The sequence below is a fragment of the Palaemon carinicauda genome, chromosome 16 (genome assembly GCF_036898095.1).
Source record: "Palaemon carinicauda isolate YSFRI2023 chromosome 16, ASM3689809v2, whole genome shotgun sequence".
Classification (NCBI taxonomy): Eukaryota; Metazoa; Arthropoda; class Malacostraca; order Decapoda; family Palaemonidae; genus Palaemon; species Palaemon carinicauda.
This window is the reverse complement of record NC_090740.1, coordinates 39873006-39896554: the sequence shown is the minus strand read 5'-3', so window position 1 is coordinate 39896554 and position 23549 is coordinate 39873006. Positions and strand designations below refer to the sequence as shown.

General features: G+C 40.1%; 1 protein-coding gene across 1 annotated transcript in view; it reads left to right on the top strand.

The window, feature by feature from the left end:
• The window catches only part of LOC137655723 (very long-chain specific acyl-CoA dehydrogenase, mitochondrial-like), a 97943-nt gene that overhangs the window by 46299 nt on the left and 28095 nt on the right, over positions 1-23549 (top strand). The window contains 7 exon segments of the mRNA XM_068389742.1: positions 4092-4118; positions 4120-4158; positions 4161-4229; positions 4231-4317; positions 4319-4352; positions 7603-7778; positions 12493-12639. Of these exon segments, the coding sequence (XP_068245843.1) occupies positions 4092-4118; positions 4120-4158; positions 4161-4229; positions 4231-4317; positions 4319-4352; positions 7603-7778; positions 12493-12639 (579 nt within the window).

Genomic DNA, 23549 nt, shown 5'->3' with positions numbered 1-23549 from the left:
CATACTGGTGTAATTGCAATATTCTTGTCCTATGGACTGACTACTCATACTTGATGGTCATTTGTACAATTTGAGAATTCGGAGTGGCATCAAGGGTTTCTTACTAATGGAGTTCCTCTTGATGTTGTCACATATGTTACAGTATTTGATTTTTCTGAATATTTTTTTTTTTTTTTGTGTTAGCTGCAACACTACACATGTGTATTATTGTGTCATTAATCCTCATTTCATGTGTTTTCTATACAGATATAAGAAGTTCAGTCAAATTTGAGGGTAATGATTATGTTACACTTACTAAGGCTCCAATTATGTTCTATATAAGATTTACTTGAAGGGTAAGGATAGGGTCTCTTTTGAGTCTACTGTAGTAAGGATTCTACTTGTAGTTCTAGTGTAGTATTTGATGATCAAGGCCACTGATCCTTGTTACTTAGATCATGTTTAGTTCAAAATAGGATTGAGAAACATGGTAACTCCTTAATTGGAACTAATTGAGTAATCGTATATGTCTAAATTTTATCTATTAGTTTTGAAAGTGAGCCAGTGCAAAGTACTTTTTCATGTTATTTCTATGGTCCCACTGTCAGTTTTTGCTACAGGGACTCATCAACTTACAATTGTGTTTGGTTCTGACCAACAGGTTGTAACCCATTCTTGTGGTAAGTTGGTTTATGTTAAATTGCCATAAATATATTTTCGCTGATAAGTAACAGTATAGAGAAGTATGAAAGATATAGAGAGAAAATTGGGGAAGTAAAACAAAAGGTGATGGAACTAAAGATGGAGGTTGACTGGATGTGGGATCAAGGATTGGGTAGTTCGTATGAAGAGAATACTAACTACTGTAGTAGTTTTGGAAAGAGGGGAAGAGAGTAAAGAACGGTGGATCAAGGAGTAAAAAGACGAAGTTGAAAATGGAAGGTTATTGAATGGAGATGAGGGAAGAAAAAGGTGGGCTGGATGTTTTGAAAAGTTGCTGTGTGTTGAAGAGGATCGTAAGGCAGATATAATTGCTGTTGCAGGTGTTGAGGTTCCAGTGATGGTAAATGAAAATGTGAGAGAGATTGCAAGAGAGGAAGGGAAGAGAGCACTAGAGAAGATGAGAGCAGGAAAGGCACCTTGTATGGATGGTGTGAGGTTTGCGATGTTGAAGGAAGGAGCTGTAACTGTACTCAAATAGTTGGTGAGACTGTTTAATGTATGCTTTATGTTGTCAATGGTGCCATTGGACTCGATGTATGCATGTATTGCTTGACTATACATGAATCTAATCCTATGGGTATTAGGTTATTAAATGTGGTTAGAAAAGTGTGGGGTAGAGTGTTGATTATTGGATTGAGAATAAAAATAAGATGCAGTCTTAGAGGTGCAGGTTGGCTTTAGGTAAGTAATGTACAGATCCGATTTTTATAGTTGGGCAGATATGCAAGAAATATTTAGTAATTGGTAAGGAGGCATATTATGCACTTATAGGTCTAGAAAATGCTTATGATAAGAGTTGATAATGTGGTGGGATGTTGCAAAACAACCCCTACACCCTTGAATCACTCTTACTGACAATAGTCTCTTCTGCACAAACTTTCCCCTTACGTTATCTAAACCAGACTCTTAGGCAAAAGAAAAAAAAAAAAAACATCCTTAGAACTATATTTCTTAAAACTAAAATAATTAATACCAAAACCATCCACAATCAAAATACTTAAAACTAATCATAAACTTAATATTAAATATACAAAAATTAATGTAACACCCTTCAAATAAAAACAAGACCTATCAAACTTGAAACTAAACTGCACACCAACACCAAAATTTAATATATCTTTTATAGGACACCAACACTGTCCTCAACACAAAGCCGACTGTCTTTTACAGCAAACTACCACTATCACAGCTTTGTGGTTAACAGATTAAAGAGTGTGGCAATTTGCCACAAATGCCTAGCTGATTGGGTTAGCAGTTATTATCATCATCATCAATCCAAATACACAGGCCAGGTCATCAACGGTTGAGCAATCGAATAGCGCAGTCTAAATAAAATCCTCTATAACAGGCCTGGTCAGCAACAATAAATCCAGTTTCAAAAAATAGCTCTCCAAAGGAGGAATCACGGCCTGCCAAAATAAAAAAGAAAAACACTTAAGAACACTCCTAGCTAACTAAACTATCGCACTATAATCAAAGATAAATAATAAATAGTTCCTATCATTCACAATCACGACAAGCAAAGATAAACAAAACTGTACTTGCTGTCAAAATAATTAAACACTTCCACGCTGGTAAATAATAATGAAGTAAATCCAGCATTCACACCACACCTGCCTCTATCAGCAATCAAATAAAAAAGCATTTTCTCAAGACATGCACCACTGTGCTAACCTATCTAAGACATAAACAAACAATCTCATTTATAGCAACAGTCTCTCACAACAAACAATCGATATACTAACTCTCTCTCTCTCTCTCTCTCTCTCTCTCTCTCTCTCTCTCTCTCTCTCTCTCTCTCTCAGGATTTGGCAAAAAAAAAAAAAAAAAAAAAAAACTAAAATTAATCCTCCACAATAGGGATGTAATGTGGAATGTGATGAGTTTATATGGAATTGGTGGAAGGTGTTTGGAAGCAATGAAGAGTTTATATATAGGCAGTAAAGTGTGTACTGTATTAGGATAGGGAATGAAATGAGTAAGTAATCTCCAGTGCGAGTGTGGCTGAGACAGGGATGTGTGATGTCACTATGTTGTTCAATTTGTTTGTTGATGGAGCTGGAAGGGAGGTGATTACTCGAGTGCATGGTTGAGGATTGAAAACCGATAGAGAGAGTGGTCATGAGTGGGAGATGAATCAGTTTGTGTTTGCTGGTGATACTGTATTGGTTGCAGATTCAGGGGAAAATTGCATAGATTAGTGTCAGTGTTTGGAATAGTGCTTGAGAGAAAGTAAAATGTTGGGAAGATTAAGGCTATGAGGTGCACAAGAATTGAAGGGGGTGCTAGATATAATGTCTTGTTGAATGGAGAGTAACTTAAGAACTATATCAGTCTAAGTACTTTGGGTCTGTTGTTGTTACAAATGGTGGAGTGAAAGCAGGTATACTGTATACCAGAGAGTGAATTAAGGATGTAAGGTGTTTGGTGGTAGTGGAGGGAATGCTAAAGAATAGAGGGTTAGGAATGGATGTAGAGTTCTGTATGAGAAACTGAGTTTACCAACTGTATGAGCAAGTGAGTGTAACAACTGTGATTCATGGATTGGAGTTGTGTTGAATGAAAGTGACGACGAGACAAATTGAACGTGTTTTTGAGATGAAGTGTCTGAGGAGTATGGCTGGTATATCTCGGTTGTATAGGGTTAGGAATGAAGTAGTAAGAGTGAAAATGGGTGTGAAGAAGGAATTAGCATCTAAAGTAGATATGGTTTGGCTATGCAGAGAGAATTAAAAATGGTCGTCTGCTGAAGAAAGATGAAGGAAAGATTTAATGGAAAAAATGACAAGAGGAATGCAAAGGTTTGGGTCGATGGATGGAGTGAGGAGTGTGCACCTCTCTCTCTCTCTCTCTCTCTCTCTCTCTCTCTCTCTCTCCTCTCTCTCTCTCTCTTTTTTTTTTTTTTTTAGAAAAAAGGTCTGTTAAATATTACACACAAAATAATCCTAAAACTCTGCTTAAATCTATGTTCGATCGTAAGCTAATGCTTAAAATACGGCATTATGATTTTGTCAGCTGACCGCTAGTTCTAGCAGAAATGCCGTATTACATTCTCCCCTACCAACAAAGGGGTTGATCTGTAAAACTAAGCACGGATTCATGTACAGTAGTTATATTCAGTGGTGGTTAGCATTTCAATTCAATTTAAGGCAAATAGTATGAACTTGTCAATCCTCAAATGTTTACATGATTGACAAATTAAAACTTGTTATTTGAGGGGCCTTATACATTGTCATGTTAATTTAGAGAGGTGATCAGATACCCGGGAAATTCACTTACAGTATTTGGCAACCCTCCTTGTTAACCTGTATTTATGTGCAAGCCTTCAGGACAAATTTTGAGAATTTCCTATGAGATATCTTTGGTCACCAAAAAATATATTTTTTCAGGCTATCTTGATTTGTGGCAATGAAGAAACAAAAGGCAAAATACTTGCCATCAGTTGCCTCTGGAGAAAAAAATTGCATGTTTTCTGCCTGACTGAACCTACTAGTGGATCAGATGCTGGATCAATCAGAAGTAGAGCTGGTCCTTTCCGAAGATGGTTCTCATTATATTTTGAATGGATCAAAAATCTGGATAAGTAATGGTGGTTTTGCAGAGATCTTCACAGTTTTTTGCTCAGACTGAAGTCATAGACAAGAAGACAGGTAAGGAGAGAATTGTTTTGTATTTTATTAGCATTCTCTCTTAAACATTTTATGGAAGATCTTACGATATGGCGTTTTTGAGAAGTAACTCCCTAACCCTGTAGGTAGCACAAATTTTGAAGAAGGTATTAAAACCTTGGAGGTTCTGTTGATGTTGGATGGTCTTGCATATTCCATACATTTTGATTCTCAATGCCTCAAATGATGTCATCTGCAGAAAACGAGACTTATCACCAAGCCATTTGTGAGGAGTTAATCATTACAGTATTTGCCTTTATCCTTTACTTTTTAATGTACAGAAACAAGCATAAATTGAAATGAAATACAGTCAGGCCTTATCATTCCTTGATTTACTAATCTAGAAGTGAATTTTTATTATTTGGTATGTCATGGGGAGGGCATCTCATAAAGCAATATTCATGGCCATATATTCATAATGATATAACAACAAATACAGCTTCTCTGGGCTAATTTCTCAACTAGTGGATAGATCTAAGTTTTAGGTCTAGGAGGAGAGAGTTGTAATGGCAAAGGGAAATAATAAGGTCTGGAATAGAATATTCCTTTAAATATAAAGCTTACATTTTCGATTTAGCATGGGAAAAGTTTTAGCTTTAGCTGGAGAAAAGTAAAAAAGGAAATGAAAGGGAAATAAGCAAAAGAATAACAATAGCTGTAAGCCAGTTGGGAACAGTTAAGAGTAGGTAGCTCAGGATTTACAAAAGGGATTGTGGTGAATTGGTCAGGAATGTGAAGGAATGTTGTTGTATGTGGAAATTCGCTGACAATGTGTTATCCGGGCGAGAGAGCATTGCAGGTTGGGAAAGCATGTTAGGGAGGTCTCAGGGTATTGGTTTGTAGAGGGAAAAGTTTTCAAGAGCTTGTCAGGGAAGAGTTGTGCAAGGGTGATAATGGTGACTGATGATGGAAGTGTATGGTGAGCAGTATTGCAAAGGTTGTTAGTTCGAGCAGGGGGTTAAGTGACATGAAGAAGTATAACGACTGGTTGGATGGTGGAATGTTATAAGTTAGGAGAGGTAGGGATGGGGAAGAGAGAGTGGGTTGAGCATGTTGTGTGAATTGTTAAGGGATAGGGACAGGGACGGGAAAGTGTGATGTAGGAAAGAAGGGAAAGTTAGAGACGGATTATGACTTGTATAAGAAAGAAGGGTTAGGAAGGTAGTGTGTTTTTCTGTATGGGAATGGGAATATGATTGTAAGGTAAGTGGTATTGTGCTGTAGGAGGAGGGGAAGGAAAGTGAGATACGAGCGAGCAAATTCATGACAGACGTCAACGTGTGGGGGTAAGGTGGTGAAGGAGTTTATGAAATGGTTGAAGAGACTTGAAAGGATTTGTTGAAGGTGAAAGACAGAGAGATGGACTGTAAAATGTGTGAATAACAACCAAATGAGAAATTAATGGAAAAGAAATAGGAGAGTAGGAAGAATTGCAGATGAAAAATTACAGTATATGATAATTGGACAGTACATTAGTACGGTACACTAAAAATCTCATCTTTCCATTTTAGTTATAAAAAACTACAATAGTGATGCCAATTTCTAGTGATTTATATATAGTAGAAGGATTTCAATCATTGTAAAATGGAAAGTAATCTGAAAATAATCAGATAGAAATGATAAAAAAGAAGTTGAATAAAAGGATATTACATAAAAATTGAAAACTAGGCCTTCAACATTCATCTGTATAGTCATGTACTGTATATATTCCACTTTGCAAGACCTATGGTTTCAAGTCAGCACACTAGTTTTGTCCCTTCATTGGGTTGGAATTTAAGCCATTTCATAAAGTATAACAAAGAAAATTGAGGATGAAATAAACAATGAAACTAATATTAGATGAAGAATACATGTTTAGTGACAATATACTAAATGAAAGTAAAAGAATGTCAGTATTGTAGAAAAATTGTACCATACAAGGCAAAATTCCCATTTAGAACTGCCTTGACGGAGGGAGAGGACAGTAATGTTAGTGCTGAGAAATGGGAAAAATTGAAAACCAAGAATATTAAGTCATATGTGAAGAATGTACTTTTCCAGATAATTTACTAAACTCAATAATTAGCCTATCCTCCACATCATTAAAAGTTTACGATTTTGCTCTCAAGGGAATGTAAGACGAACAAGGTCATATGGTCTCTGCAGTTTAAGGCAACTTTAGATAATGTCCAAGGTAGCATAATGAGCACAAATGAATTACTGTACTGTATGTACATATGCAACACCTTTTTGTAAGATGAGGATATCAAGTTCTCTTGACTGATGAGAGGATTTTTTTCATAAACATTTGTAGATGATTATATTGTATCAATATCATCACTGTGGTAGCTTGTATAAAAAGATAATCTCTAAACATCATACTTTTTTATTGGAACCAAGATTTCATTATCCTTAGTGAACATTTCTAGTCTATTTGTTTTTGAAAATGCATGGAGCATTAATGTAAGATGAGTTTCTCTTACAGTGGTTATTGTTATCAGTCTCATACTGACAAAGTTAGGGGAAGTAAGGTTCTTTCAGTTGTTCTTCTGTCTGTCTGTACTTCCAATTATCCATCAGTGTGCATATTCGTTATACATACATTACCATCAGAACTCCTACTCAATGTAAAGGTAGGCTATCATGTATTTATACACAAGATGATTGAGTTTTCTTTTCATACAAGAATCTTGGTGTTTTCAAAGTTAGCCTTCTGGAATGTTAGTTGGGAGGACTTGGTCTTGGTTAGATAGGGAAACATGTACAGTATTAGTTTTAGGAATATTCTTTTTGAGTATATTCTATGAAGAATATTAACATTTATGTTGCCCTGTAGGTGTTCCAAAGGGTGTTTTTTTGAGGGCTGAAAATTGCTCCCAACTGAAGTCATTGAAGTTGGAAAGCAATGTGATAAGAAACAGTTTGGAGGTAAAAAAGGGAGACAGTAAAGCAATATAGAGACAGGGTACACCACTGACATATAGTACTGTAAAGTGTGCACAGTGAACACTAAGGTTATGATAGTTCAAGTTGAGAAAAGCCTATCAAATTCATAAATTCCTTGTGAACTTTTAGATATATTTGGGCATATCTCTAATACAGTATTCACTATATCACAGTTCTATGTATTATGCCAAGCAATGATAAGTTAAAATATAACTTTGTTTGCACATTGTCAATCATTGTTATTTATATGTATTTTTAATGGTAGTTTCTTCATACAGTACTCTATCCGCTTTTACTTTTACACCAGGTAATAAAAGAGACAAGGTGACAGCATTCATTGTGGAACGTGCTTTTGGTGGAGTTTCTAATGGAGCTCCAGAGAAGAAAATGGGTATTAAAGCCTCAAATACTGCCGAGGTTTATTTCGAAGATGTTAAAATTCCCGTTGAGAATGTTTTAAGTGAAGTTGGCGCAGGTTTTAAGGTTAGTCCCCTTATCTCTGGTAATTACTACAGTACTTTTATATTTAAATACATAGTAAAATGAGTCATTCAGTCTTTTTTCTCCAAATGTTAAACTATATTGCTCAAATTTGTATTTCCCAAATAAAAGCAACTTAATTTAAAGTTGTTCCAAGACCTAATACAAACCCTTTCTCTCTTTACTATGGATATATATTTGGGCAAAAGCAGAAAACTAGCCATAAAACTTTTAACGCGGTACAACACTTCCGCCGCTTAGCTGGGGGTTGACCACCCACCTCGCTCACACACATTCTGTTTATATGACTTGCTTTTTATTTGTCTTGGTAGAGTCTTATATTCAATAAAAATGGGCTGTTTCTATAATTCTTTTTCTTGTGCAAAATGTGTGATTCGTGATGATCCTATTGATGCAGATTTGTCCTGGCATGGAAGGTCGCCCTTGTGGCATCTTTGTGTTGGCCTAGTAGAGTGATACTTCAGGGCTTTGTCCTGCGTGCAATGGCCATTCATGCTCGCACGATCTCCATGGAAAATCCATGCTGAAGCTTATTATTTAGATAACGTCATTCAGATTCAGAATTAAAATTTTCATGACTAACTAGCAAATACAGTAGGGTCCCGAATTACACGTGTTCTAATTACGCGATTCCTCAATTACGCGATCGATAGTTTTTAAAAATTAAATTTCCTGTATTTGCGAGGAGCATTCTAAATCCGCGAGTCAAGCACCGCGAAGCATAGGAAATCTATTGTTTTCTTAATTGTATTGGGGGGGGGTGATGGTTCCCCGATGTCTGAGAAGGGGGGGGGGAGAATGTGAGAGAAAGATTTCTGTTCAAACATTTTAAGACTAGTTTTGGATGAAAAATGTTAAGGTTTGCCCATCTGTTGTGTGAACTTGTCGCTAGGCCTAGCCTAACTGTCCAACACCTATATGTATAATATTCCATATTTGTACTAATTAATTTTTATACTTACGTTGTGATTATGGTGAAAAATTCTTATTCATTAAACTTTAAATTAAAAACCATCAAAATAAAGACTATTTTATATCATGCTACTGCCAAACATGTCACCACAACCAAACCCATTACTTTGTTTAGTATGTTCCATCGCCGATCATAACGAACTCGCTAACCAATTTTAACAACTGTCTATAGGTTAACTTTTGCGGCAAAAGATATCTTACCAGGTACTATGTAATAATAATGTTATAATTAATGTTTTATTTATCCTTAGAAAATCAAAATATATGAAATATGAGCAATTTTGTTTCGTGTTGTTTTTTGTTTCCTAAAAAAACGCCTTCTTAAAAGGAAAACGTTTTTTTTTTTTTTTTACGTTTCATCGTCGATCATAAACGCATTTACTCCTGAAAGTGATATTGAAGAGCTTTTACTAAAGATGTTATTATAAATAAAGATTATAAATAGGTGGTAAAATATCTATAATTAAAGTGTAGCAGCATCAAGAAATGTTGGGGTTCGCCCTTTACATAAGAATGTACTGTACATTGGATTAGACAGAACGTAGAAAAAATCAATTAGGGAAAAATCGGTATTCGATATCCTCTTCATCAGCATCGTCAATCGGGCTTTTTATTTTTTTTATTCTCAGTCGCTAACTAGTTATCGCACTGCCAAGATCTGCACACATTCCGATAATTCACATTTGAAGGTTTTCTGGGAGAGGATGGATAGAGAAAATACCGAACTATATAAAATGTTTTTTTTAACCTGTTAAGCGTCACCCACGTGATAAACCGTTCACCACGATCTACTCGGTACCGCCTTCAACTGTATATTCCGTTCATGACTTTAATTGCCTTTTACAAGCCGTCAGTCTCGTGATGTTACTTTACTCGTATAGTAAGTATAGGATCACCACTTGGCAACACTCTCAGCATATGGGGACTGTGAATAGAAACTTATATGATGTCTGGCAACTATTTTTCTGAAGGTAGCTTGATGTTAGAAAACTCTGGTTTGAACTGGTTTCCTATCAGTGCGCTCGGGCGTTCATGCATAATTGGTTATTTGTTGTTCCTTTTGTAATGAAAGGTCTAAAGAGGAAGGTTATTTCTTTAGATGAAATAAATGATATTCTTGTTGTGGAATTTGATAATGATAACCTGTTTGATAATGAGAGCATTAGTTCTGAATCCTCCAGTGATGAGTATATTGAAGAAACAAAGTTTCCTTTCGATGTCGAAAGCGAAAATGACTTCTCATTACCGAATGACTGGACAACGAAATTTCACAAAACTATAAAGGGAAAGGAAACGCCGAGAGAGAGAGAGAGAGAGAGAGAGAGAGAGAGAGAGAGAGAGAGAGAGAGAGAGAGAGAGAGAGAGAGAGAGAGAATAAAGTGGATAAATAATGTACAAATGTATGACGAACATATTTGAAAACTATACAGGAAACGATATGAAGAGAGAGAGAGAGAGAGAGAGAGAGAGAGAGAGAGAGAGAGAGAGAGAGAGACCTATCCCTTTCCTTTTGTTGCTTATCCAGGCGTAAGATTTACGATTGAAGATAAAAAGAACCCATTAGAATATTCAGTATTATGTAGCCATTTGAAATGAAATAATAGTAGTATTAATTGTTTTTTTTACTCAACCATTTAATTAATATCCCTACTTTTAACTATAATTACGAATTATAAGCATAAAGAAATGATATTAACTTTGAAAAATTATCATTAGTGAAATGACCGCTCAGGGCAAAAAAAGCGTGATTATCGTGCAACAGCCTATTGCACACTTGCGCCTAGTGGCCGTGTTTACGTGTGGGAGTGTCATCATGGATATACAGTACTATACTGTAATTTTTAACTATTGCTAGATACGTACTGTATCAAACCTTGAAAACCCTTTTTTGTTTTTTGTATCTAGGAAATAATTCTACATCATTCGGAAAATACTGAAAACAGTAAGCTATGCATAGTACAGTAGTAAATACTACAGTCATAGAAAATTATCAAAACTTTAACAACTTTTTATTGTTTTATTTATCCATAAAAGAAATTTTGTACAGTATTTTATAAAAAAAATCTATAAGAAGGATTTCTTACAGTATTGTTAAGATAAAAGCTACAGTATATATATATATATATATATATATATATATATATATATATATATATATATATATATAATATATATATATATATATATATATATATATATATATATACATACATACACACATACATACACACACACAGTGTATATACAGTATATATATAGCTAGAAAGCTAGAAATGGAGTGAAAAAAAAATTGACGGGTAGGTTGCTGTTTGCCGCCATGATGTGTTTCGAAATATACGAATTTCCAATTACACGAGGCCTTTCATCGACCAAATTCTCGCATAATTCGGGACCCTACTGTATGCAATATTTTTCACTCTGTTTACCTACTTACTTCTCAGCAATTAGCACTTCCTCTACCCAGAGGCCAGTGGATAATTCCTTTCATTAAAAAATATGTAAATGAAAGTACATTATACAGAGCATTATTGATATTTCCTATATAGTAGCACACTTTATTACAGTTTACAGTGTTGTACAATATGTACTTTCTACAATCACATCACTGCTTTTTCATCTCTCTCTCTCTCTCTCTCTCTCTCTCTCTCTCTCTCTCTCTCTCTCTCTCTCTCTCTCTCTCTCATATGGTACCCACACTACCAAAAGGATATTGCGCAAATAGAGAGTGTACAAAGGTCCTATACTGCTAGAATAGAAGAAGTTAAGGACCTTGACTACTGGGAAAGACTGCAATTTTTAAAACTATACAGTCTAGAAAGGAGAAGAGAACGCTACATGATAATACAAGCATGGAAGCAAATAAATTTAGAAGGAATTACTGAAAACATCATGGAGCTTCAAATATCAGAAAGAGCAAGCCGAGGTAGATTAATAGTGCCAAAAAATATTCCAGGTAAACTAAGAAAGGCGCACAGGACATTAATCCACTACGCACCAGCATCGATAATGCAGCGACTATTTAATGTGCTGCCAGCTCATCTAAGAAACATATTAGGAGTGAGCGTAGAGGTGTTTAAGAATAAGCTCGATAAATACCTAAGATGCATCCCAGACCATCCAAGACTGGAAGATGCAAAATACACCGGAAGATGCATTAGCAACTCTCTGGTGGATATACGAGGTGCCTCACGCTGAGGGACCTGGGGGAACCCAAACAAAAAACAAAAAAAACAAGGGCGCTCTCTCTCTCTCTCTCTCTCTCTCTCCTCTCTCTCTCTCTCTCTCTCTCTCTCTCTCTCTCTCTCTCTCTCTCTCTCTCTCTCTCTCTCTCTATATATATACACCCAAGTAGTTGTTTAGAATACAGTATGTCCAAACCAATATTTACAAGGTTGGTTTGGATAATTGTAATTTCTTGTATAATTTTTGGGGGGAATTGTGTAATTATATTTATAAAGCTAATGTAATGATGTATAATATTTTTGTTTTGTTTTACTATAGATATCAATAATTACAATGAAAAGTTATATGAATTTTCTAGTTAATTTATCCTTGGCACATTTAGTTTCTTTGAAGGTATAATAAGTGGTTTAAGGAATACTAAATGAGATACATTTTCCTAAAATAGGTTTCATAATCTTAGTAAAGCCTGCAATAAATGCTTTAAAAAAATGCATTGAAAATTTAATTTGGAAGAGGTTTTCAATATTTTTTTTTCTTTCAGGTTGCCATGGAGGTTCTAAATAATGGAAGATTTGGTATGGCAGCTGCACTCTCAGGAACCATGCGCTATTCCATAAAGAAGGCTTTGGACTTTGCCACCACACGAACTCAGTTTGGACGTAGAATTGACAGTTTTGGAACAATTCAGGTTAGGAAATTACTTTTTTCAATATTAATCTTACCCGATGATCATGTAGCTGTCAACTCTGTTGCCCGACAGAAATCTACGGTCGGGATACGCCAGCGATCGCTATACAGGTGGGGGTGTACACAACAGCGCCATCTGTGAGTAGGTACTCAAGTACTTCTTGTCAACAAGAACTCAATTTTTCCTCTGTCGTGCCACCGGCAAGACCTACTAATACGCCGTCCCTAACTGGATTTGTTTTCACAACTTTTTGGTGAAGTACACTATTCCAGTTTTGAGCTTTCACTATGCAGGGGTTTTATCTTCATTTCAAAACTTGAACTCGTTTTGGATAGATTTAATTATGGTGACGAAGAGAGTATGGACTCTCTTTCACTTTTAAATGGCCGACCCTTCCCTTAGACGGAAGTGTTGGTGTCGAAGAGAGTATAGACTCTCTTTCACTTTTAATGACCGACCCTTCCCTTAGACGGAAGTGTGTTTAGGTTTTTGGTAATTTTGCTTAACAAAGTTATAGATTTATCTTATATCTCTCCGCCTTTTATAGGCCTCTTCGATTAACTTTCCATTTATTATAAACTTATAAAAATTAATTTTTATGTTTGTTTATATGCGACCTTTCCTAATAGTAGGCGGTCCTTACTTGGAACCGAAGTTAATTAACATTGAGCCCGTCATATCGTATTTCCTGTTAAGAATTTATGCTATTTTTATTTTAATGTTTTTGAAAGAATTTCTTTGATAGTCTCGTACTGTTTTCAAAGATGAACTAACGTTTAGTTTAGTCTCCGCAGTTGTTGACGTTCAGAACGTTCAACATGCGCTCTATCGTTACGATAGAGAGAGAGTCTTTCACGGTTTCACGTTGCAGTAAGAGTAAACCGATTCTAGCGTTTCGTTCATTCTTTCTTAGCTTAAATGGTTTTAATTCTAATAATGGAACTTTTTATTTGGGAAACCTTTCAGTTTTTTTCCTTTAACAAATAATATGTTTTAACGATATATAATTGGGCTCATCTCTCAGGTTCTAAGTCAAGAGAGAGAGAGAGAGAGATAGAGACGGAGGGAGAGAGAGGAGGATAAACGTTTCGTTCAAGCGGGGTAACGTTCTCGTTGTTTACTCTTCTCCCTAGTCGCTATAGGGGAAAAAGGTAAAACGTTTCTAGAGTTTTATTCTTGTTCCCAGGCTTTATGCGGTGAGAGATTTTAAACGTAGTTTATTTGATCTAGTGTTTAGTCTCTTTTCCAGTCACTGAATTCTTTATCTTTCATTATGTTTTTCTGTTACATTGTAAACTGTTTTCGCAATTACTACCTTTTAATGAAGGATAGGATTGCGTGTTTCAGGTACAAATCACTTAAAGTTTCGAGTTCAGTGAAATAAGTGCAAACAGAAAATCAAAAGTGATAAAGTGATATGCGCAAAGTGTTACAGTGTTGGGTTCGTTTGTTCGTGCCAGTTGTTCACCTAGTCCGATACCTCTTACAAGCTCCCAAGCCCAGGGGAGAAGTAATGTCGAAGGACTTATGGGTTCCACAGGTCTTGATCGACGAACAGACGTTTTCCCTCCGTGGTTTCGGGTGTATCTACACACGTTGCCGACGTGATCACCCCACCCACGCAAAGACGAGAGAGCCCATTTATTCCTCGTCTGCGGAAGAGGTTTCTCGCAGAAACCATGGACCAAATCTTGCAGCTTTTAAGTGCAAGTCGGTCCCTTCCGCGCAAGTCCAACGGCCTAGGTGTAGCCACTGGGTCAGTTCGGACTCGCTCCAGTCATCCGACGACTGCACACCTCCCAAGAGAGGCAAGGCGGTACCGCAACAGGCAGTAACTCCGTCTGTTGCCGCACCAGCTGTTTTAGACCCTCAGTCACAACGGACAGTAGCTCCATTTGTTGTCGTCTTTCATAGACCCTAGTGGTCCATGCTGCAGACTATACAGTCTCAGCTTGCTCCTTCATGCAGGAGTATCGTGCTGGAAGGTTGACAATGCACCTGTTAATCTACAACCTTCCACGGTTGTGCGCTCAGCAGATACTGCGGCTGCCTGCTCTCACACTCCACCTGTGAGAGCTCCACCACCGATGCGCAGTCCACCCTGCCAGACGCATGTTCTTGCTGCTCCATCCGTTGACATGCGTGAGCTACCGCATCAGCAGTGGGAAGGTGCTGTAGAGCTGCCGGGTTCCAGTACTATGCGGCATTCTCCGCATACCATACAGCATGCTCCGCATACCATACAACATGCTCTGCAACCCACCGCAGCCCCTCCCACGCACCAACACTCAGCTTTTGTTGTTGCCAGCTCCCACACTCCGACTGCGGAGAAGGTTGACGATGCTCCCGTGGGCCTACACCTCCCACGGTTGTGCGCCCGGCATGGCTTCCTGCTCTCACACTCTTGTTGTGAGAGCTCCTCCACCCATGCACAGTCAACCCTGCCAGATGTATGATGACTCCCACACACAGAGCACTCCGTTGCCGTGCGTGAGCTACCACAAGCTGCCGTGTTTTGACACGGTGTGTCAGCCTCCGCTACACACTGTGGTTACCGCCACTCGCCCGCAGCAAACTAGTCAGTCAGGAGTTGAGGCTTCCCCACACAACTTTGGTTGTTGCCAACTCACAGACTGTCAAACAGTTACATGACGTTGCCTTCTGGTCTGCTACTTATACACCAGTGCTGTATGTCCTCACGCTCCTGTTGTGGTTGACAGTTCAGTTTTTGACAGTTCACAGACTGTCAAGCAGTTTCATAACGTTGCCTTCTGGTCTGCTGCTTTTGCACCAGTGAAACCCTCACTGAGAGAACCTAGCTTTTCTCGGACATGGTTCCTGTAGATGAGAAAGTGCTGTTCTCCCTCCTTCTGATATTCCCTTGAGGACTCTGTCATTTGGAGAGGAGCCTTAAGCTGCTTAGCCTCCTATGGACTTTAATTTAAGCATAACATGCTTCCAGGGAGGGTAAATGGTTCCGCTTCAGTCGCTAACCCCGTCTGTTGCCACACCTGCTCCCATAGACCTTGGGCTTTGTTGCAAGACATGCAGTCCAAGCTTAGTCCTTGATAGAGGATTTTTTACGGAGAAGAACCTTCTTGCCAACGACCTTCCTACCGGTTGGTTGTACGCCCTGTTGACGCTGAAGTTTCCTACTCACGTCCGCCAGTTGAGATGGTTCCTCCACCGGTGCGACCCAGTGTGGGTTGCCAGTCGCACGTTGACGTTAAGCTACTCTCGGAGGTGGTTGTGGACGTTCAGTGTGTCACTGGGAAGACGTTCAACAACCAGCAGAGGTGACTTGTTGTGACGCAGTGCGGCAACCTCAGCAACCCGATAAGGGGTTGTCTGTACTACCCAGACAGTCTAGACAGTTTCGGGTTGTCGCTGTACTTCCTCGCATCCCCATGGTTGACAGTTCACAGACTGTGCAGCAGTACCATGATCTTGTGTCCGGCTCCGTCACGCATCCACCAGTGCGACCGGATTCAGCGAGTCAGACGTTGCCCACTCCGTTGCCGTTTCCTCATCAGTTTCGGATGAGGAACCCTCTGATGAGGACATGGCTGAACAAGAAAATCAATCCCCAGCCCTGCTATCCATCCAGAAGATGCTGAAGAAGGAATACGGCCCTGTCAGGCTGTGGATGAGTCTGGTTAGGACACTGTCATCCGTGGTTCAATTGGTGTCACTTGGAAGACTACACCTCCGTCCTCTTCGGTTTCATCTAGCTCTTCACTGGAAAAGGACAAGACGCTAGAAGCGGTCTCGATCCCGGTTTCCGGAAGATAAGTCTGGTCTAACCTGAGGAAAGGACTTTATCAACCTTTTATAGGGTCTTCCCCTGACTGTTCAGACTCCCAACCACGTTCTCTTCTCAGACGCATCGGACGTAGGCTGGGGTGCGACCTTAGGCGGTAGGTAATGCTCGGGATTATGCTCTCGAGTCAAAGGACAATGCATTTTAACAGCAAGAAGCTTCTGGCAGTACGTCTGACCTGGAAAAGCTTCAGGTCTCTCCTTCAAGACAAAGTAATGGAGGTCAACACGGACAACTCCCTGCTTTGATGTTCATCTCCTAGCAAGGAGGGACCTACTCTCTGACATGGTGCGAGTTCGCTAGTGACCTCCTCTCCTGTTCAACAGGTCTAGACTTTTCACTAGTAACAAGTTTCTTCCAAGGCAACTTGAATGTCTTAGCAGTTTGTCTCAGTAGGAAGGGACAATAATTCCAACATATTGGACCCTCCACAGAGATGTATGCAAGAGACTTTGGGTCACCTGGGGCCAGCCAACCATAGTTCTCTTCGCAACCTCGATGTCCAAGAGGCTCTCAATACTTTGCTCACCTATCCCGGACCCAGCAGTGGTTCTTTTAGATGCCTTTCTACTAGATTAGTCTCATCTAGATCTATATGCATTCCCTCCGTACTAGATTGTCAACAAGGTACTGCAGAAGTTCGCCTCTCACGATGGGACAAAGTTGACACTAGTTGCTTCCCTCTGGCCCGCGAGAGAATAATTTACCGAGGTACTTCGATGGCTAGTAGACGTTCCCAGAACTCTTCCCCTAAGGGTGGACCTGCTACGTCTGCCACGCGTAAGAAGGTACTCCAAGGCCTCCACGCTCTTCGTCTCACTGCCTTCAGAGTATCGAAAGACTCTCGAGAACTAGAGGTTTTCCGAAGGAGGCAACCAGAGCGATTGTTAGAGCAAGGAGAACATCCACCCTTAGAGTCTACCAATCGAAGTGGGAAATCTTCCTAAACTGGTGCAAGTCAGTATCCGTATCCTCGACCAGTACCTCTGTAACTCAAATAGCTGACTTCCTCTTATATCTGAGGAAAGAGCGATCTCTTTCAGCTCCCACTTTCAAGGGTTACAGAAGCATGTTGGCATCAGTCTTCCGTCACAGAGGCTTAGATCTTTCCAACAATAAAGATCTACAGGACCTCCTTAAGTCTTTTGAGACCACGAAGGAGCGTCGTTTGGTTACACCTGGTTGGAATTTAGACGTGGTTCTAAGATTCCTTATGTTAGACAGGTTCGAACCACTTCAATCAGCCTCCCTGTAAGATCTCACCTTTAAGATCTCACCTTTAAGACTCTTTTTCCTGATATGCTTAACCACAGCTAAAAGAGTCAGTGAGATTCATGCCTTCAGCAAGAACATCGGATTTTCATCCGAAACGGCTACATGTTCTACATCTTGGTTTTCTAGCCAAACACGAGCTGCCTTCTCGGCCTTGACCAATATCGTTCGTTATTCCAAACTTAGCGTATGGTTGGAAATGAACTAGAAAGAGTATTATGTCCTGTAAGAGCTCTTAAGTTCTATTTTAAAAACCTTTACGAGGCCCGTCTGAAGCTTTATGGTGTTCAGTTAAGAATTCATCTTTGCCTATGTCAGAGAATTCTTTATCCTATTATTTTCAGACTGGTAATACGAGAAGCTCATTCCCTTCTGAATGAGGAAGACCAAGCTTGGCTGAAGGTAAGGACACACGAAGTTAGAGCTGTCACAACTTCCGTGACCTTTAAATAAAATAGATCTCTGCAAAATATTTTCGACGCAACCTTTTGGAAAAGCTAATCAGTGTTCGCGTCTTTTATCTTAAGAATGTCCAGTCTCTTTACGAGAACTGCTACACTCTGGGACCATTCGTAGCAACGAGTGCAGTAGTGGTGGGGGCTCCACCACTACATTTCCCTAATTCCAGAACCTTTTTAATCTTTCTCTTGAAATATTTCTGGGTTGTCCGGAAGGCTAAGAAGCCTTCCGCATCCTGGTTGATTTGGCGGGTGGTCAAATTCTTTCTTGAGAAGCGCCTAGATTAGAGGTTGTGATGAGGTCCTTTAGTATGGGTTGCAGCCCTTCATACTTCAGCACCTAGGAGTCGCTCAGCATCCTAAGAGGATCGCTAGGCTCAGTAAGGAAGACGTACTTAAAAAGGCAGAGTAATGGTTCAAGTCGACTTCCTTACCAGGTACTTATTTATTTTATGTTTGTTATTTTGAATAACGGCTAAAATAAGATACGGGATACTTAGCTTCTTTGTTAACATGTATGCTGGTCTCCACCCACCACCCTGGGTGTGAATCAGCTACATGATCATCGGGTAAGATTAATATTGAAAAATGTTATTTTCATTAGTAAAATAAATTTTTGAATATACTTACCCGATGATCATGAATTTAAGGACCCGCCCTTCCTCCCCATAGAGAACCAGTGGACCGAGGAGAAAATTGAGTTCTTGTTGACAAGAAGTACTTGAGTACCTACTCACAGATGGCGCTGTTGTGTACACCCCCACCTGTATAGCGATCGCTGGCGTATCCCGACCGTAGATTTCTGTCGGGCAACAGAGTTGACAGCTACATGATCATCGGGTAAGTATATTCAAAAATTTATTTTACTAATGAAAATAACATTTTAAAGGCATTGCATAGTGTTTAAGTAAAATGGGGGATCATGAGCAATGTTCTTGGGAAGGGCATAGATGGAAATTGGTAGGTAAGTAGTAAATAGTTTTTAGATATAGAAATTTTTCTTTCCCTAGTTTAAGGAGGAATAAGTGATATTAATTTTGAATTCAGACAGTAAGATTAAAAGTAAAAAGTTTTCTACATGTGACGTTAAGCATATTCCTAGATGTTTAGTGAGGAACTGCTGTGCATTTGTGTTTTTAAATATTTAACTTAGCCGGTGAATATATAGCTGCAACTCTGTTGCTCGACAGACAAACTGTACAGAAAAAACTCGCCAGCGATCGCTATACAAGTTGCGGGTGTGCCCAACAGCGCCATCTGTCGACCAGATACCAAGCTCAATGTAAACAAAGACTCAATTTTCTCTCTGTCGTCGTGTCGACAAGACGTACTTTACTCGCTGTAGCTAAACTGGAGTTTTTCACATACATATTGGTGAAGTACTATATTCTGGTTTTGAGCTTTCGCAATGCAGGTGTTTTATCTTCATCTTAAATCTTAAACTCGTTTTGGATAGATTTAATTATGGTGACAAAGAGAGTATGGACTTTCTTTCACTTTTAAATGGCCGACCCTTCCCTTAGACGGAAGTGTGTTTAGGCTTTTAGTAATTATCTTATCACGTTATAAATTAATTATAGATTTTCCTCTATATATTTTATATCTCTCCGCCTTTATTAGGCCTCTTCGATTAACTTTCCATTTGTTATAAACATATAAAAATAAATTTTAATGTTTTGTTTATATGCGACCTTTCCTGAGAGTAGGCGGTCCTAACTTAGAAACCGAAGTTAAACAACGTTGAGCCCTTTGCAATCGTAAATAGCTTTTGAAGAGCTAATGATTTAAAACCTTTTAAATGAATATTTTTAATAAATATTTTATGAAAGATTTTCTTTGAATAGTCTTCGTACTGTTTTCAAAGATGAACTAACGTTTAGTTTATTTATACTACGCAGTTTGCGTTCTATCGTTACGATAGAGAGAGAGAGTATCACGGTTTCACTTTGCAGAAAGAGTAAATCGATTCTGACGTTTTGTTCATTATTCTTTCAAAGCTTAAAGGAACTTTTTAATTGAAAAACCTTTCAGTTTTTTCCTTTGGTCAAATAACATGTTTTTTTGACGAAATGTAATTGGGCTCTTCTCTTAGGTGCGAAATCAAGAGAGAAAGAGAGAGAGAGATAGAGACGGAGGGAGAGAGAGGAGAGAAAACGTTCCGTTCAAGCGGGTAACGTTGTTCTCGAGTTACTCTCGTCCCTAGTCTCTGTACGGGGAGGAAGGATAAAACGTTTTTAGTTTTTTATTCTCGTCCCCAGGCTATGTGCGGTGAGAGATTGAAAACGTAGTTTATATGAACTAGTGTTTAGTCTCTTTCCCAGCCACTGAATTTTTTTTATCTTAAAATATGTTTTCTGTTTTTTGCTGGTATTAATGAGCTTGCATTATACGACTGATTTCGCAATTACTACCTTTTAATGAAGGGTAGAATTGCGTGTTTCAGGTAGAAATCAGTAAAAGTTTCGATTTCAGTGAAATAAGTGCAAAACAGAAAATCGAAGTGATAAAGTGATATGCGCAAAGTGTTACAGTGTTGCGTCCGAGGGTTCGTCTGTTCGTGCCTGTCGTTCACCTAGTCCGGGACCTCTTGCAAGCTCCCAAACAGGGAGAAGTAATGTCGAACGACTTATGGGTTCGAGAAGCCCTAATCAACGAACAGACGTTTCCCTCTATGGTATCGGGTGTATCATACCAAGATCTCCCCTACCATAAGACGAGAGAGACGTTTTTTCTCCTCGTCATCCGAAGGCTTTTCGCATAAGAAACCTGTCACAAGGTTTCGAAGCCCTTAAGCGAAAGTCAGTCCTTTCAAGACAGGTCCAGCGTCCTGGCTACAGCCATTAGGACAGCTCTGACCCTATGCAGTCATCGGATAACTGCTCGCCGCCTAACAAAAGCGTAACACAGACTCCGTGAGTCTTTTTTGGTTGGTAAAGTGTTGCGGTCACAGACGTTACCCTCGTCTCTTACCACAACCATTTCCGTTGATCCTTAATGGGTTGTACGGCAAGACATGCAGAATATGCTTGCCTCTCTTATGGAAGACTATTCTGCCGATTAGTCCGTTGAGTCTAGTCGTTTATCTCATCGATATCCTGGCTTTCAGCCAACCTAACGTTCCTTTGTGCTTCCTGTTGACGTTGGCGTAGCTAAGTCACGTCAGTCAGGTTGTTTAAAACCACACTCGATGCGGTCTCGTGTGGATTTTCAGCCGCATTTGGACGTTAGGCCACTTGCTGATGCTCCTGTTGACGTTCAAGACGTTCGCTAACAATCGGAGTTGACTTGTTTTGACGCTGTGCGTCAACCTCCGCATTCTAGAGTTGTTTTGACTGCTCAGTCTAGGCAGTCAAAGCAGTCTCGAGTGGACGCTGTGCGTCCTCACGCACCTGTTGTGGTTGACAGTTCAGTTGTTGACAGTTCACAGACTGTCAAGCAGTTACATGACGTTGCGTCCTGGTCCGCTACTAATGCACCAGTGAGTGTGGACTCTGCTTGTAAAGCATTGCCACCACGGTAGGTCTCTCCCTTGCTTGAGACTCAGCTTTTATCGGACAAGGTTCCTGTAGATGAGGAAGTTGCTGTTCCCCCTCCTACTGATATTACCTTGAGGACTCTGTCAGATGGAGAGGAGCCTAAAGCTGCTTAGCCCTCTATGGACTTTAATTAAATCATGATGATTTTTTTAAGGATCTTTGTCCGGATCTTTTTGTAACTGCTGCTCCTCGTTCGCCTAAACGTCAGAGCTTACACTAGGCCTAGCTACTTCGAAGCTAGTGCTCTCTCGCTCTCCTAGAGAGCTTTACGTTTGCTAGGCGACTGGTTTATCACCAGGAGGAGTTTGGGGGATACAGCCTTTGCTTTCCCTTCTTTTAAACTGGCTTATAGAGCGAGAGTCTGATATGACACGAGAGAAGTTCTCGGCTTGGGAGTTCATGCCTCTGCCGAGATAGACTTCTCAAATCTCGTAGACTCTCCCTGGCGCCTGGCCAGGAGACGCTCCAAGTTTTTTACAGGTCAACTTCACAGCTGTTTTCGAGCCTTTGAAGTTTTGTTGTACAATTATGTCATGCATAAACAAGGCTTTCAGGGATGGAAAGCGGTACCGCCTCAGTCGCTATCCCTGTCTGTTGCCGCACCTGCTCCCGTAGACCCTAAATGGGCTTTGCTGCAAGACATGCAGTCCAAGCTTGCGTCCTTGATAGAGGACTTTAATGCGGAGAAGGTTGCTGCCGAACCTTCTGGCCAACAACCTTCCAACCGGTCGGTTGTGCGTCCTGTTGACGCTGAGGTAACCTTCTCGCGTCTGCCAGTTGAGGTGGTTCCTCCACCGATGCGACCCAGTGTGGGTTGCCAGCCGCACGTTGACGTTAAGCGACGCTCGGAGGTGGTTGTTGACGTTCAGGACGTTCAACAACCAGCAGAGGTGACTTGTTTTGACGCAGTGCGTCAACCTCAGCAACCCGGTATGGTGTTGACTGCACAACCCAGACGGTCTAGACAGTCTCGGATGGACGCTGTGCTTCCTCGCGCACCCATGGTTGTTGACAGTTCACAGACTGTGCTGCAGTTCCATGATGTTGCGTCCGGCTCCATCACGCATGCACCAGTGCGACCGGACTCAGCGAGCCAGACGTTGCCCACTCCGTTGCCGTTTCCTCATCAGTTTTCGGATGAGGAACTATCTGATGAGGACGTTGCTGAACAACAAGACGATCAGCCCCCAGAATAGATCAAGCCCTGCTATCCATCCAGAAGATGCTGAAGAAGGAACGCCGCTCAGTCAGGCTGTGGATGAGTCTGGTAGGGACGCTGTCATCCGTGGAACATTTTGTGTCACTAGGAAGACTACACCTCCGTCCTCTTCAATACCATCTAGCTTTTCACTGGAAAAAGGACAAGACGCTAGAAGCGGTCTCGATCCCGATTTCCGAAAAGATAAAGTCCTGTCTGACTTGGTGGAAGGACAATATCAACCTAAGAGAGGGTCTTCCCCTGGCTGTTCAGACTCCCAACCACGTTCTCTTCTCGGACGCATCGGACTTGGGCTGGGGCGCGACACTAGACGGTCGGGAATGCTCAGGACTGTGGAACTCGAGTCAGAGGAGCATGCATATCAACTGCAAGGAGCTGTTGGCAGTACATCTGGCCTTGAAAAGCTTCAAGTCTCTCCTTCGAGGCAAAGTGGTGGAAGTAAACTCAGACAACACCACGGCCTTGGCGTACATCTCCAAACAAGGAGGTACCCACTCACTGACGTTGTACGAGATCGCAAGGGACCTGCTCATCTGGTCAAAAGGTCAAGACATCTCCCTAGTAACGAGGTTCATCCTAGGCAACTTGAATGTCATAGCAGATTG